Source organism: Centrocercus urophasianus, unplaced genomic scaffold (genome assembly GCF_019232065.1).
Source record: "Centrocercus urophasianus isolate 14NV4802_14NV808 unplaced genomic scaffold, USGS_Curo_1.0 seq_33, whole genome shotgun sequence".
Lineage (NCBI taxonomy): Eukaryota > Metazoa > Chordata > Aves > Galliformes > Phasianidae > Centrocercus > Centrocercus urophasianus.
This window is the reverse complement of record NW_024884900.1, coordinates 1,972,162-1,989,030: the sequence shown is the minus strand read 5'-3', so window position 1 is coordinate 1,989,030 and position 16,869 is coordinate 1,972,162. Positions and strand designations below refer to the sequence as shown.

The 16,869-nt window shown below is 40.0% G+C and overlaps 1 protein-coding gene across 7 annotated transcripts in view; it reads right to left on the bottom strand.

Moving 5' to 3' along the window:
* Positions 1-16,869, bottom strand: part of BCAS3 (BCAS3 microtubule associated cell migration factor) — a 301,210-nt gene that overhangs the window by 282,331 nt on the left and 2,010 nt on the right. For all 7 annotated transcript variants that reach the window (XM_042830111.1, XM_042830112.1, XM_042830110.1 and 4 more), the window contains exons 3-6: positions 15,541-15,595; positions 14,070-14,145; positions 12,165-12,271; positions 2,838-2,919 (exon numbers count right to left, since the gene is read on the bottom strand). In XM_042830111.1, coding sequence (XP_042686045.1) covers positions 2,838-2,919; positions 12,165-12,271; positions 14,070-14,145; positions 15,541-15,595 — 320 coding nt within the window. The remainder of the gene's footprint in view (positions 1-2,837; positions 2,920-12,164; positions 12,272-14,069; positions 14,146-15,540; positions 15,596-16,869) is intronic.

The following is a 16,869-nucleotide window of genomic DNA, read 5'->3' as shown; positions in this document are numbered from 1 at the left end:
TTCAGACAAAACCTCTGGTTTATTTTTTCTTTCCTTTCTTAGCTCTATTTTTCTGTCTTATCAGCCAACTTGACCAAACCATCAACTCATTGCAAAATGTAGGACTATGCTATCACCTTTTCTAGAAGTGGCATAATCTAGATTAGGGCAGTAAATTAATTCAGTTCACTGGAGGGATTTATTCTCATAATGCTGAGACACAGCAATAGGCTTTTACAGATAATGACTGACCTGAACTTCAATACACAAACCAGTCATCACATACACCTGAACCACGAATTAGCACACATGCTGCCATTCCAGTACTCAGCTTTGGACTGCCCTTACTAAGCAGCACTATTTTCTTGGTTGACTTTTAAGCTAAACAAGTCTATCCGAATAAGCAGAACAGCACAAGGCACAAAGCCGGTAGTTGGCCAAGATGTTTTAAATCGACCTCAGTTAAATAAAGAAAAATGGCAGACCATAGCACTTCAGAAAGCAATACTACCCCAAAAATGTTAAAATATATACTTTTTTAAATGCTGGAAAAGTTCTGGAACTCCTTTTTTTTTTTTTTTAATGACTTCTTTAGTCAAAGAACATACAACAAAAAGCAAATATCATTTCTGAAAGTTATCACAGAAATACTCATAAAAAACAAACCTGCAAACAAAAAAAGAAAAACCAACCAACCACAAGGCAAACCTAGGAATACTCAAGTCAGAAACCTCACCAACATACAAACTTCGTATCATTTCAACCCAACAATTCCCACTCATGAAATCAGTTACCCCAGGAAGACAAGAACAACAACATCCAGAGAAAGAGGTGAGAAATTAGAAAAGATGTTGAACAAAGGCTATGAATGAGCAGGCAAGCATGGCTAATGGTCAAATTCACACTGTACTGGTTGTCATTTTCATTATTAACGATGTCCACTCTGATCCTCACTATCCACAGCAACAGACATTACCAATTCTGGAAAATGCCATCTCTGATGATCCCTTCTGCCCAGCCTTGCCCTGCAGCCTGCCCCCTAAGGACTGTCTGCACGCTGTTCTTTTCCTGTGATAGTGCAAGCATCTCATTCACAACAAAAACAAGGAGTTTACAACGATCAAATACAACATTATAAAATATTTAATAGCTGTTATCTCACTATAAGAAGAAATTTAAAGTCTTCCCAGTGTCAATGGGATTCTTGTACACTTTTAATCATTGATCAAAAATGTTTCTCATTTGCACAAGTGACAAAAGCCTTTTCCTTTCCCCCAGTCATCACATCCTTGCTGCCTCACGATCAGGCAACCTGTGCCCAGTGCAGTGGAAGAAAGAGGTTGGAGACAATCACCTAGAACACAATATTACTGTAGAATCATGGAAAAGGCTGAACGTAGCAACTGCTACATCCAATTACTTATGCTTTGGGTACCTCAAGGTGAACCTCAGGGGAATCAGAAACAGAAATTCTCTCACTGTTCCTGACCCTAAATTTTGTGGGTGATGTATAGCAGGTCCACAGAGAAGAGTAAGTGCCTACATTTTCCAGTGTTATTTACAGCAAGCTCTCAATTCTTTATGGACATCCTCTCCAGGCTGCAGCTCAGCCACACCGCAGTTACACCAGTGCTGCAATGCAGGGCAGGGTCAGGCCTCCTGCTTTGTTAACTCAGACAAAGCACTGCAGAGCTGCAGCCAGGCCACAGCACTCCCAGGAGCCACCAAGCTGTCCAGCACGGCACAGAGCCTCACCCAGCACTGTGGACCCGAGCTGGCAGCGTGCAAAGGCTCCCAGGAGTGCCTGTAACCTGTTACATCAGATCGGCAGCCTCCTTTGCAGTAAGCCTCCATGAAATAACTCTTTTCAAACAACGCCTCATTATGCTGTGAAGCACATGATGCAGCAGAGAATCTAACATCAAAAGACTACAGTATTTTAACAGAAGAGTTGACAAACTATTAAGTTCTGCTACTGTAAAGCCACCACGTTAAAACCATAAGCTTTCCTTTCACACCTGGGAATGAGTTCCTTATCACAAACTAAGATCTGTTTCTAGGAACGTGCCAAATGCATCCACCCAGAGAGCCCCACTTTCAATAACTCCCTTTTTGCAGCCTTACAGTAAAATAGTGCTTCAGCCTACTGATAATAATCGGCTTCTCCTTTACAAATTCCTTTTATTTTGAATCATTAAAGCTCATGTGTTAGTTATCTAAGGCCTCTTATTACAGCTTTACTTTTATCTGATTCCAAATACTGGTCAATGATACATTCATGTACTTTCAATCAAAGATTTATTTAAACCAAGCTATGTAAAAAGAGACCAAAACATGTTTTTAAAAGGTTTGATTTAATATGAGCTAATTTGAATAGTTTTCTAATGTAACAAATATCATTGTCAAATGCTATATATGCCATTTAGAGAAAGAAAAAGAGTAACAAAGTGTAACTTACTAGACTGAAAATCAAAAAGCACTATTTTGCCATCAGGAAAAAAAAGAGCTTGTAGGTACTTTGATTACTTCAATCCCATCAACACCTCTTTTTTCTTCCTTTGAGAAGGAAGAGGCACAACCATCCATCACGTGGTGACAAACATCAGCAAATAATCATAGCTGGACAGAAATTACGCAGTGCTCCTCCAAACAACTCAAAAGGCACAAAAGCTTGTAAATTATTTTACTTCAAACAGCATTACCCCATAATAAATTTTAACTCTTGCCTAGAGACAACACTGTGCTCTTTATAAAGCACAACCTTATATAGAAGTGTCCTGTATGTTCTGCTCAAGTAAAAATTAGATAACATAATTAAACATAATGGATTATTTTGAGCCATTTAGAAATATACTTACTGATCTGTGGGGCTGGTAAGATCCGTGCAGCTCGAACTGGACCATGGCGGACAGAAAAGAGTTCCTGAGCTTCACCACTGATCTGCAAAACATACAGATATGAGTGTACAATGTAAAAAAACCTACATACACATATAAAAGCATACATACACACACACACACACAAAATACATTCCCCACAACAAACTGTTCTTTTCCACAGTCAGCTCTCTCAAAATCAAACTGCCATACAGACAACTTTCCATCTGAAACATTCAACGCTCAAACCATGAGAACACAAACGATTCTTAAGAAGCCACAATCATGTGAAAAATAAACTGGATTCCCACTAAGCTACTGAATACTGAAATCTGCATCTTAATTCGGGGGGCTGCTGTTTTATTCAACAGGTAAAACTCTTCAGAGCACAAGCACTGAATGTAATGGACACATACTGAAAACAGACAGGATTCTCAAGGGAAGAAACCACAGAGGCAGAAGGTCAGTTCAGAAATATTCCAAAATTTCTTTTCTCCCTCCAACAAGTGATATCTCATAGGAGCTGGATAATGACACATCCACCCAACAAGCTTTCCAATGTGCAATTTTCCTTGAAAAACTGACAAATCCAGCTTTCTGATTTATTTCTTTGGTTACACAGTAACATCAGAGTAAACACCTCTAATCTAGCACAACAAAACCCATACTAGCATATTACACTCACTTAACCAACTTTCTTAGCTGACTTTTGATACAAAAATCCTATTTGTTGGACTTGCTTTAGATGAACAGCAACTGTGGTGGTACAGGAAGGCTCAGATCAGAGGAACAAGAAGTGTGCCAGAGATGGTGCAAGCTCGTATTGTCTCTTCCCCCTTACTGAGCAATTTCCATTGCGATCAACTAGCTGAATCAAGATTTCACAGTGTATGGCAGGCAGGCAGGAAAGACATTGTTCTTCTTACCAACCACCCACAACTTCACTGAACATGAATATATCCTGGAAGCCTTCAATAACACACTCCACAGGAACAAAGCCTGCCCCTAGAAACACGGGTTTTGTGTGTGAATGAGATCCTAGCACCATTGCTAGGAATGTCTCCGTATTTGAGGAGAGACTACACTTGAAGTTGACTGATGGCTGCAACTAACCAAACCTCAGGAGGTACACATGTATGCAACACAGCATTTGTTCTGCACAGTGTGTACTTCTAAAAACAAACAAGCAAACAAACAAAAAAACTACTAAAAGCCAGTGATGAGGAGTGGCAAACACTGGCCATAGAAGTTCAGGGTTTTTGATATATACATATATTCCATATTCACCAGGTGTGAAAATTATGTTCCATAACTGCAGAAGGATCAAACTAATTAAGTTTGTCACTAATAGCAATCTTGAAAAGATTAAATCAGAGGTAGTTAAGAAAAATTTCCAGACTTCCTCTAAGTGGTCAGTCAGAATGCATTTTCAGAACTGCCTGGTAATGGATGCAATGCAGAACGTCAAACTTGAGGAAAATGGCAAACATAATGAAACTCATTTCCAAACAACCAGCAACTTAAAACAGACAGAAGGAGGCTAAGAACATAGCAAACATGTTGGACAGAGTTTTGCCAAGCAAGCAGCTTAGAATATCAGAAATGAACACAATTTGAAACAAGGTTCTTAGGAATTACTGAACTATGAATCCAAGTTGCTTTCTGAAATGTCATTTCATAGCTGTTCCCATTTCTTTCTACACTTCAGCTCACACATTCAACAAGTCAACATTCTGCTACTGTTTGACAACAAACCAAAGCACAGTGCCCCAGAGCTTCAGCTCACCACCAAGCCGAACTCCTTACCAGCACTGCTTTACACAGCAGTGAAGCTCACCCCACTCAAGCAGATCTTCCCAAAGAATACTCTGAAAACACCACTGATACAGAGATGGCTGACCATTCTCTAACAGTAAGCCACAGTACAGCCCAATAAGCTTGGGGAAATACCTTTCTTTGCCATTTCGGACTCTGCATGCATCTAGCAGTTTCACAGCGGTGTCAATTAGCGTCAATGACATGATTAGAATTATTCCTGATGGACAAGACAGTTTTAAAACTGTAATCAATATGACAACTAACCCCTTAGCCTACTATTCTGCTCTTATTTTACCAGGCTGACATTGGTATCATCACACTGCTCTCCCAGTGAGCAGCAGCACCTGAACAACACACAGCCCTGTAGCACCCCAGCTTGTGAAAAAAACAGGTTGAATTCTGCCTCTGGGACAGCCAGAGGCTCTGCCCTGAGAACCTTACTGATCAGATCCTAGATCAGATATAGAAAATAAGATCAGAAATCAACTCCCTAAAGACTTGTTGATTATTTTTAACTAATCACGAGTTTGAAACGCGGGTGAGGGAAGCACCTCTGCATCCTGAGAACAGGACTGAGAAAAGTAGAGCACTGCAAAGCAGAAAGTGAGAGAGATGAAAAGAACAGGCTTTCTGTTCATCGGAACACAGCAGCACAGGGAAAGAAGAAAGGAGGAAATGGAGAAGAAGAAAAACAGAAGGCTTTGGAACTATTATTATTGGCAATTAAAGGTTTTTTCCTCCAAATCATGAAAATGCTGTTTCACATGTGTACGCACATCAATGGCTATGAATGAAAACAAGAGGGAAAAGAACTAGCATAACAAAAGCACGGAATAAGTGATTCATATAAAACAATCCAACCCAATTCAGTCCCCTCCTTTTTAAGTATGCCAGCACACTGGCTCTAACTCCAATCTACTTCAAATACAGTTGTAGTCCCAAAAGTAAGATACACTAAGAAGGCCAAACCTGCTTAACCAAGCTGCTGCTCTTAAATATACTGAAGTCCAGAAAGCGTGTTTATTTAACCTGTGGATGCCAAGACCTGGCAGAGCTTAAATATGAGGTTTTCACAGAAAGGCCTGAAAGTGCATAAATACAAATGAAGTTTCTTCGTACCTTAACACACAACACCAAAATTTGAGCCAGCTCTTTTCATGGATATAATTCTTAGTGTTCAGTAATTAATATTCATCACTTGAAAGGTAACTACTTCACTATTTTCTGCTGGCAGGAGCAACAGAAAGAAAAAATGAACAGACCAACCAAAGCTATGAGACTCAGCTGGTGACAAAGGTTCTAAGTATTTAGCTCCTAACTCAGCATCACTGCTGTAGTGCAACATGTCCTTTCCTCTCAGTGCACAGGGCCTTTCCCCAGGGAAGAGGACACTGTAGACAGATCCAAGTTCAGGTGGGCTCAGTCATCAGTACAGCTCACATACTCAGCGCGTTATACAGGGTGCCAAAAGAAAGGATATTTTAAGATAAGCCCCAACTGGAGACTGAGCAATGAAAATTCAAGATGCCACCCAATCCCTGACATCTCCTTTGTTCAGAAAAAGTCATACTGACGGACAGCAAAAGAGATGAGAAATCTGCACGTCACACCACAACATGGATCAGTTTATAACATCACTTCTTAGGAATCTATCATAAAGGAACCATTTTTGCAAGGACTTCGTTTTTATTTTTCAATCTTACATCTTTAACTGTTCTACAGGAACAGAAAATTCTGGAAGTCATTGGACTTCAATGTATGCCATGAGCTACGAAGTACTGGTTGCCCCTTAGGTTTGCTGGGCACTGAAAAATGCATTAAGGCTTTAGAGTTCAAGATTTTCTTTCACATGCAATTAATTATTATTTTTTTTAAACGTTCTCTGCAGAAGCTTCTGCTATTTGCAGTCTTACACAATTCAAAATTAACTGCAGTTAATGCTAACACCATTTATATAAAACACCCTTTGTTTTGTTGTATCTAAAACATAGAACACAATTACCACTGTGGAGGCCACGTGTATCACTCTTGGCTAAAAGCAGCATCTTCAGGGCTGAGAAATTTTGATCTTCCTGCCTCTTCAGGCTTTGTCTGATGGAACAGCTGACAGCCAACCTGTCCCTCAAACAGGACACTCACTGCACTAAATCAAAGCATGACAAATAACTACATTTAACATGTGCCAAACACCGCTGAATGGCCAACAGCTTTGTCACTGCCACTCTGGCCAAGATGTGGGCTGGCAAGTCTAAGGTAAAAGGTTCCACATCCCTCATTACCAGACCCTTGAGCCACACAGTCTCATAAGCATAGACAAAACATAAATAGACTTCACGAACTGAAAACAGAGCTCTAAATTCTTCAAAAAGCACCTGTGAAGAAAATAGGCTGTGGCTGCCATTTTGGATTTCATCCAGCTAAGTAGCGAGTCCCTGTGGCAGCTTTCAAAGCTCCTGAAAGTTTTTCTTTCCCATTCCACAAGCCAAGACTATTTCCAAACAGGTTTCAAGAATAGAATATTATGCTATAAAAGCAGCATCAGGCACTCATTCTGTAGAAGAGTGGATCCAAGATGACGGCTCCAAGCTGGTCCACACGTCAGCTTCTGCAGCGCCCAGTACCAGACCACAGCCCACAGACCAACGTGGGAGGCAGCAAGCAAAGAACACAGCAATCCGAAATGCAGCCCCAATGAAGCCTTCATCACTCACTTCCAATCAGGACAGATTGGAAGAACAAGATGAATCCTCTCCTCCAGGTGCAACTACTGCTTAAAACACAACCTACCAGAAATCTGGAGCACTGCTTAATTTTTGATGGCAGAGCTTTATCATTTGGAGCACACCAGTTTGCACCCACTAAGAAAAAAAATAAGAAGAAAGTTTTGTTCACACTAAGGATAACTAACAGTTTTCAGCCATAGAAAATGGTTTTCACATGATGAAAACAGCCAAACGTACACCAAACAGAAGCAAAGTTTGAAAGCCAATGCTTAAACTACTGTGCAATAGAGGAAAAGTAAGCTGAAAGTATATTAATAAAATGTCATAAGGCACAGGGAGGATCAGCATCAATTTGTTTGTTGTTCTGTTGCTGTTTTAAAATTCCAGGTGTATACCTTTAATACAGCAATGTAACGCACCAATAAGCAATGACTGAAACCACTGCAAACTAGTGCTGGACATAATCCTGCTGGGATAGAGCCCTGCTGGTCATCTTGCTGAGACAGTGAGAAAGAACCTAAAATAAAGAATTCTTATTTCAGTTTAGAAATTGAAGCAATCACCCTTCTCATTCAGAACATCTGATTATCTATAAATTATGAGAACTTTGTGCAGAGAGTTACACAAATCTACTCAAGTGACCAAACTGCATCTATCATTTAAAATTATGACAATACAAATTGAATTTAAAAAGCACTGAAAGCTCAGTAACGGTTACAATGTCCTCAATATTCTCATTTTATTTGTCATACATTTCAAGGAGCTTCAGCACAATCAGACTGCAGGCTCCCTGTGAAATCCTAATTTGGGAAACAGTTCTTGTTTCTTTTTAATGGCTTCATTTCTGCACTAGGACAGGAACAGCACAAACAATATTGGGCACAGGCAGGACGTGGGTACAGACTGCATCCGTGAGCCTTCATCTCGGCTTTGACCCCATCCAAGGGCAGCTCCATGAAATGCTGCTTGGTCTCTTTCAACACCTCTCTCTGCAGCACTCTCACGTTCTTTGCGTGCACTTTCCTTTTTCTCCCACAAGTGCAGGTTATGACATAAATGAGAAAACCACCATCAGATTTGCAGTCACTTAATGAGTGTAAAAACAGAAAATACCTCAATTTCTCACAGCTTGCTATACAGACAGCTGCCATTATTATCAGAGCTTCCCTTTGGCATTTTCTATTTTGTTCAACCTGAGGCTTCATAGCTGAGCTTTTATTTTGTTTTTTTAAGTGTAATCTGAACCATTACATTACAATGATTTTCTACTTCTAAAACTTCCAGCATACAATGAAAAAAAAATTATCTGCCACAAAAGCAGCCAACATGAGTTGCGCTGAGCAGGAACATCTAGAACAGATACTTGGAAACCACATTAGGCAACGACCAGTTCCAACTGTATTTGAAACGTGAAACTGGGGCGAAGGAAAAACAAAGTCCAAATAAAACAAGAAAGTACACGGCACAATTATCAAATAGGAACTTCTACTCATACTTTTGTATATTCCCAGATTTCTCCCCACTCAGGGAGGCATATTTTAAGAGCACTTTTAACCTTCCCACCCCCATTTCAAAACAAAGATCAAAGAAAAGTCGCTTGGATGGACACCTTCCGCTTCTTATGCAATACAGATTGAGACTCTGCACTTCAAAACCCCAGCCGTTACTTCAGCACCCAGCAGTCCAAACACTATTCCAGCCCTTTGAAGCAGCCCTAATGGTATCTTCCATTTGCAAGTAACACTTCTGTAGTCAAAGATCTTACTCCAAGGAGATGTTAATGTGAAAGCACTCAGACTGCAAAGAGCCACACACTCCTGGAGGCAGCCTGCGAGGTGTTCAGAAGTCAATGTAACACCATTACGGCGAGTGTCAGCTTAGGAGCTGTCATAAACACTTCATAATCACTCAGACACAAACCGGGCTGCCTGCAACACATTATTTTATTAAGTGCTGAATAGAGGCTCAATTGTACGAATAAATAGCACAATGCTACAGATAATAGCCTCACTGAGGAGATTTTCAGAGAAATGTCAAATTGTTGCTTTTTCAGACTGAAAGGTTTTTAAACTATGGAGATTCTATTTTATTCTTAATAACTGGAATAATGTTGTGTAATAACGAGCTAAGCACTCAGCAAGATCAAGAAGAAGAGATGCATTTGTATAGTACCAAAGCACTGTCAAAGACACCCTAACTATTAAGTCAGCAGCTCCACTGCCAGATTTTCTTTTACTTGGACTAAGTAAGGAAAAAATAGATGGAGAAACACAAGCATGGATAAATACAGGCTGTGCTACCTCCAAGCTTATCAGGTAAGATAAGATGTGAGAAGATATTTAAAAACCGATATCAAAGACTATCAATCTGAGAAGCTATCCAAGTCTGTGCTACTAACAGCAGACCCATCCCAGCACTGGCATTACACCAACACATGCGGACCGCAGCACTGCACAAGACGACGCTTCCCCCTTCGGATGCATTTTCCCAGTTCCACAGGTTAAACAAACAAGGGCTGACAAAGCACCGTGCTGCCTCTGCAGCTCACGTTTCTAAGATGGATGGTACAGTATTTCCTTAATTAAAAATTTCTTCCAATTCATCAGACTTCCCCCCGACCCATGAAAAACACCTCTGCAAGAAATGAACTACTTACTACAGTAAGTTTCTTGCAATTTCATTTTCTTTATTCCTCTGAAAGAAGAAATACTATCAAAATGTAGAAGTTACGAAGGAATGAAACACGCTGGGAAAATACAACCTGGCTGCACTAAGCAGCAACCCTCCTGCAAAAGGTCACATCAGGCATCCAGTCACCTCACTTGTGGCTCATTCACATACAAAAAAAGAAAAAAAGGCCTTTTCCACTGGGAAACTGGGTAAATTACCCCGTCTGCCTACCTGTCAGGACCAGGGAGCACACTTACTTCACATGAGTCAGGATAAACGTGAAGTAGTTCAACTCCTCATTTGTTAGTAAGATCCATCAAATCATTTCATGCTTAATGCAGTGAACCACGGGGTAAGAGCTTAAATGCAGGCAGTTAATGTAGAACAGGTTACACTGAGGTAATGTGTTCATGTATCAAAGAAATGAGACGCACTGCTTCTTTTGCTCTCACTCTCTTCACACCTGTAAGATGCCATTGCAGGGTGAATTTCTCAGGAGCACTGATAGAGACAGCTTTCACAAAGACACGCTTCCATTTAGACACAGAAAGCCACTTCAGAGGGATGCACAGAACTCTCACCTAAGCACAGAGTAAGGGCACACACACAAAACAAAGAATTACCTATGACTGCCAGATACAGAGCTCTTCTATCACACGGCCAGAACAACCCAGTGCCAACACAGTGCATCCCAACCCCTTTTTCAGGAAACATGCACGTGGGCAAGAATACTTCAGCACGACAAACTAAGCTGCTCTGCACAAATTCTCTAGCTTAAATCTAAGTGACTGCTCACTGCCTTAAGTAATCAGCTCGCAGCATAACTCTGAGTGCTGCTCAAGGCCTGTTTCCTCTCTTAGCTCGGTATCTTACTGACACCTAATGTTTGTTTTCTGTAACACACTTTGAAGAACAAAGCAATGAGTTTCTGAACTGTTTTAACAGCCTGTTCTGTGATCTGTACACTATCTAAAAACTGATTAGTGTTCAAAACGTTGTAGAAAACTAATTTGGTACTGTAAAATAATTTTTAGTATTCAATTAACTCTAGTAGAAGGCAAAATCCCAAAATAAAGCCAGGAAAATCAGATTTAGCCACAATTTCTCAAGACACACAAGAATAGAAGCTCCTAAATTACACTTTACTACTCTTGGAAGTATACTAGGCCCTTCCTTCTATTAAATCCTCTCTTAAATGCAAAAGTTCAACAGTTTTTTCTTCCTCAGCTCCAGCTAACAACATGCAAAATGAAGAGGGGGAAAAAGCCAGCTCTCCCACACCCTAGGAAACTCAATTAGACATGCCTACTTTTTGGTGCACAAAATAAGAGCATTTTCTGTTTTACCATCTAAGCTACTGGTATACAAACCCTTTTTACACAGCAAACCATTACGTAATACAGAAATATATATATTTCAGAAAGGCCTAACGTTTTATGAAGAGAAAGAACTCTATCCTCACTACATTATTTTGAAGGACAAGGTGTTATGAGCAATATTTTTTTTTAAGTTAAGAATTTTATGACCTACTGTATTAAACTTTATTCCATAGTTCAAGAAATTTGGGAGAAATTCCCCCAAATTAAGACCATGTGCTCATAAACCATTCTGAAACACAAACTGCAGGGTGTGGATGACAGCATAAAATCAAACCCATATGCACACATAGACTTTAATAAAATTAAAATTGCAAATCATGTACATGACAAACACTGTGATTGTAAAATACCATTCATACTGTCATACTTGCATTCCCAGGACAAACAAATTCCTTTCATATTTTTCCGCTCTCTTTTCCTTTCCTTAAGTTAAAAAGATTTGTCTTTCCAGGACATAAACTATTGCAGTGCCAGACGCTGCTCCCAATTAGCCTCTGAAAATTTACCTAAAAAATCATTTGTAAAAAACACTCAGATCTGAGAGCTTGAATTTACAAGTTTGATCCACGCCCAGCACGCACCTTACCACAGGCACAAAACACAGCAGCGATGGTGAACATTGGCTCCAGCCACTCCAGCAGGAAAAGTTAAAACCTTCAGGTAATAGCCTTACAAACAACAGCACTTCTGCCATACAAGAGCAGTTTGCTGGTACTTACAGGTATGCTCCAGACTTGCATTCCATCACTGTATCCGATCATTAGCAGTAATGGTGGCTCATTCCCAGTGCTGTGTATTTCATGGAACTCCATATTCCTGGATGTATCTAAATTGGGTTTAAAGAGCAAAGCCACTGGTTAACAGGTTGGGAGCAATCGTGGTTATTACCAGCTGTACCGGATGGTGTTTCCCCAGTCAATGTTTCTGCTCTTGTAATTAAAGGCAAAGCAATGAGGTTTACATTTTTTATGCTGAAACAACACTGAGATGCATCCTTTTAGGTGAGATCCATTAAAATTTCACAGAGAAGTTAGAGAGTGTTAGAATGGAAAACAGTGGAGGAAAATATCCTTCATTAAACAAGAGTTATCACAAAATACACCTAGAACTTCTGTAACTCTCTCCTGTGATGAACAAAACACAGCAGATCTTTAAAATGGAGAGAAGACCAATAAAGTTAACATTAAGACATTCTACAGCTACAAACGCACAGACTGATCAAAGCTCTTCCTAAAGAGTGCACAACTCATCTTTGCATCAACCTTCTGAAAAGAAGGAAAACCACAGGAAGAGAACTGCCTCAGAACATAACAAGAAAATTAAGCCTTTCTCGAGTAAGGCCCTGTACAACTTTATTTCCAACGATGAACAAAAGATCCCTGCAAATACAAAAGCATCAAAGAAAGAGAGGAAAAACATTCAGGATGTTGAAATAGGATACACTCAGGTCCAAACACATTACGTGGCATAAAAGCACAGACAAAATACAAAGGATTCTGGAAAATATCACAAACCATTTTTGTTATGCTGTAAAAAAGAGCCTAAAGAGGGAATGGCCAAGAACTTTTAGAAATAAACAGAAGAGGACAAGGAGCTCACAATGAAAAGCTTTGACAGCCTAAAGTGGACATAAAGCTGGCCATGCATGAGTTGATAGGTCCTTTTTTGTTCTAAGAACCATGAATTTATGAATTGCCAGCCTCTGTGCCATTTCAACAGCTGGAAAACATAATAATCTTTCCTATTAACTTTAAGGAGAGTCTGAAAATTCCTCATCATGGTTCTGGCTATAGCTGCTATTGCTTCATATTTGACCAGAATAAACCTTTATCATAGAGCTCTAGACAGGAAAATAAGATGGCAGACAACAGCAATTCTCTGGAAAACTTAACTCTCGTGCTCTCCAGAAAAGCCTGATCAGGAATGCAGATCCTTTAGTCCCCCAGCTCCAGCAATCACACGTGCCATACACTACAAACAACTGCAAAGTGTTCAGTCCATTTGGGCAGTTACCTGACAGCAGCATTCAACCACTCCCCACTCAGTCACTAATCTTGCTTGTTCAAAAAAGGTGACCGGGATGGGCTGAGGTAAAACATCTCACATGGTATCTGGAGATGCACTTCACTCGACACTCTTAGCAAAATCCCGTGGCCATTGCCATTTTTTCTTGATGCTGGACAGCAGTTGCCAGTCAGCAGCTTTAGCAGACAACTTCCTGAGACACACTAGAAGCATTAAGTTGCTTTTAAAGAATACGCTGTGGCCTTGCTTTTATTTACCATCATATAAAGAAAGACATCATAGAATCTCCTGGTCCTTTTCCCTAAAAGCTCATCCTTTCTAGGTTACTATGAATTATACACATCACTGGACATAGTATATCCACAACTTGGACCTGGATTCACAGTTAGATAATCTAACTTTAAAACCAAACAGTGCACAAAAGAAATTCAGTTCTATGCTTCATCTTCAACTATCATAACAAAAGGATTTTTTATTATTTGCCTCTCTTCCTAAGCAAGAGTTGGTTTGCCTTTAGATGCAGTAGCAGGGCCTACTTGTTCCATTTGCACGGTACCGACCAAAAGCATTTACATACTGAGAGAAAAATGAAACCGTACCATTCAAATCCGCGTTCTCAAATCTGACCCAAATGATCTTCTCCTTTTCTTCTGCTGGAGGAGTGCCACTGTAGGCCTGGACAAAAAGCAAAAGGCTCAAAATAAGAAAATGTAACACCCGTTTTTTCTTTCCTTTATAGAGCACAGAAGAGACTGTGAAGTTTATCAGTAATCAGGTATACCTGCACCTTACAGGCAGCCAGGATTACTGGGTCATCTTGCTTCAAAAAGGAACCAGTCCACGATCAGCACACAGCATGCTGGCTGTGACTCACACGTTCTAACATCACTCACTGAAGCAGACACACAGCAGTAAGCCTTCTGCAGCAGGCCAGAACTGCCACAGGACCTACAGCAATTTAGTCAGGCTAAAAGAGTGACTTCTGCCACATTTAACTCCTAGCAATTCTACACTGCCTCTAAGAGCAACATCAGAGGTTCTCACAGGAGGCCTTTTTATTCTTAAAACCTTTTTTTATTCACTTCAATGCTTTCACTTACATGCTAAGCAAAAACGAAGAAAGAAACAGACTTTTACTACAATTTATTTTACCAACACATTATAGTTACATTTGTGACATCTTTATCACAGACATTTTACAGAGAATAAACTGCAATCCCAGCAGAACAAATCTGTGTTTCAGTTCTGTGTTCCACAGACTCCCATAAGATGAGATACACAAAGAAACACTGAAGGAGACTTGCAGTGTTTCCAAGCTGCATGCTTTACAGTTCTCAGGAGAAACTGTGTAGTAAGAACGTGAGCTGCAGTAGAAATACCATCACTTCCAAATGAATTATGGCAAAATATGGAGCAATATATTGGAATAAATATGAAAAGAGACCATATAATCACTTTATACACACCAGAAAAGCAATAACATGAGCTACAAAAACAGATTTAAAAAGTGTGGGTATTACTTTTCAAAACAGACTGCATTCCATGTTTCCAAGGCAAATTGATTTGTACAACAAAACACAGACTGTACCCTTTAACTACAGAGAAAAGCAAAGGCAGCAAGGGGGGGATAAGGAATGCAGCAGTCTTTTAAATGAAAGTTTGACTAATTTAATTTTGACCATGGGTCCAAAAATGCACTTCACAAGCCAATACCAGCAAGGGGATTTCTTATTATTATTATTACCATTAAAGAAATTCATGACTTCAGTTATCCAAGACAGTCATTCAAATAAGAATCAAGAGAGTTTCCTGAGGCTACGGGCAATTAGCTGCAACACTTCACTACTGACTGCAGCTTTCCAGCACTGCCTTCCCTCTGCTACTGAGAGGCCCACAAGCAATACAGAAGTGACCATTTCATGCTGCTGCTACCTGTGAAAACCACAAAAACAGAAGCACTGCAGTTCTCACAGAGGGGAAAAAAAGGGATAAAAGAAGACAAAGAGAGAGAGAAAACAGAATGAAGACTTCTGCTTTGCTAGTGAAAAAACTTTTAAGGTATGCACATACCTGTGGCACAACGTCTTGAAGAAAAGTAACAACACTTTCCATATATGACTGTTCCCTTGAAAACAGAAGGAGAATTTTTCACTACTACTGGTCCAGAAGTGGTTAGGGATATATTAAATAAGACATATTGACAGAGGAAACACACATGACAACACAAAACTACTAAGGATGCGATGCAGTTACTCAATAGGCTGTCACACACCGACTACATACAAAGTGACCTAAAAGTATGTAAAATGTGAATTGATACCTATTTATGAACCAACTGCTCAGGGAAAGATAAAATATAACAGCTGAGAAAGAACCCACATTCTCCACAGTAGAAAGACCAATTAGAGCAAAAAAGGCTTTTGGAAAAACATTTCTCAGTACTTTTCTACTTGAACTGGATCTTACGCCATGAAAGAGGGCTCACACCGAGGGCTGGAGCTTTACTTGTGGGGCCTGCAAACTTTACAACCTCAGGTGCAAATGTACAGCGACAAGGGGAATGGAAGCAGCAGTGGGTGGAACAAAACCCCAACCAGGATGAGTAAGGAGATACTTCCAGATACAGTTTTACAGCTTGGAAAGCTTATTCCTTCTTGGAAGTTCATTAGCAGCAGTGCATAGTATGTACTGCAAGATACACTGGTTCTGCTAGATTTAAACAAACGTCTTTATGAGCTTATCCTCACACGAGTGGTGAGGCTCTTGTGTAACTGCTGAGCAATGCACAACGTTGGCTGAGCTCACGACACAGTGTTGAAACTACACAGAAAGTTTGGGCTTTTTGAAATGCATAATACTGAAATATTCTGGCAACCAAATCTATGTTCATAACGTCTGGAAACTTGAAAACAAATAGAAAGCAACTTCCTCCAGTGCACAGCTTTGGCAGCCCTCACATTTTCATTTTGCCAGGCACTTTTCCTGTGCTACTCTAAGATTTCTAAGAGCAACAAGGAAAAATCATAAAGTAAGCAGTCAGGGACCTTGATGGCCAAAGGTATGCACATTTTCTTTGTATTCTCTAAAACCATGTAAATCATTCAAAGTTGGAACTTTCAGCAGGTAAGACTGAGATGCTCTCCCCTAAACGAGGGCAGCAAAGATATTTCAAATGCTGCAGCACCTCAATCAACTTAACTACTGCACTCCTCTCTGAAAACAATGATGAATCAAAACCACAGGACTTAAAATATCTGAAAGCTTACTCCAACCAATGACAAAACCAGGCTTTGTTCAGCAACCCAGGCAATGGCTGAATCAGTGGAGACCATCCTACTGCTTTAAGTAAAGGCCTTACAAATAAGGTGTGGTTTTCTAGGGCTGATCCTTCTTTTGTTT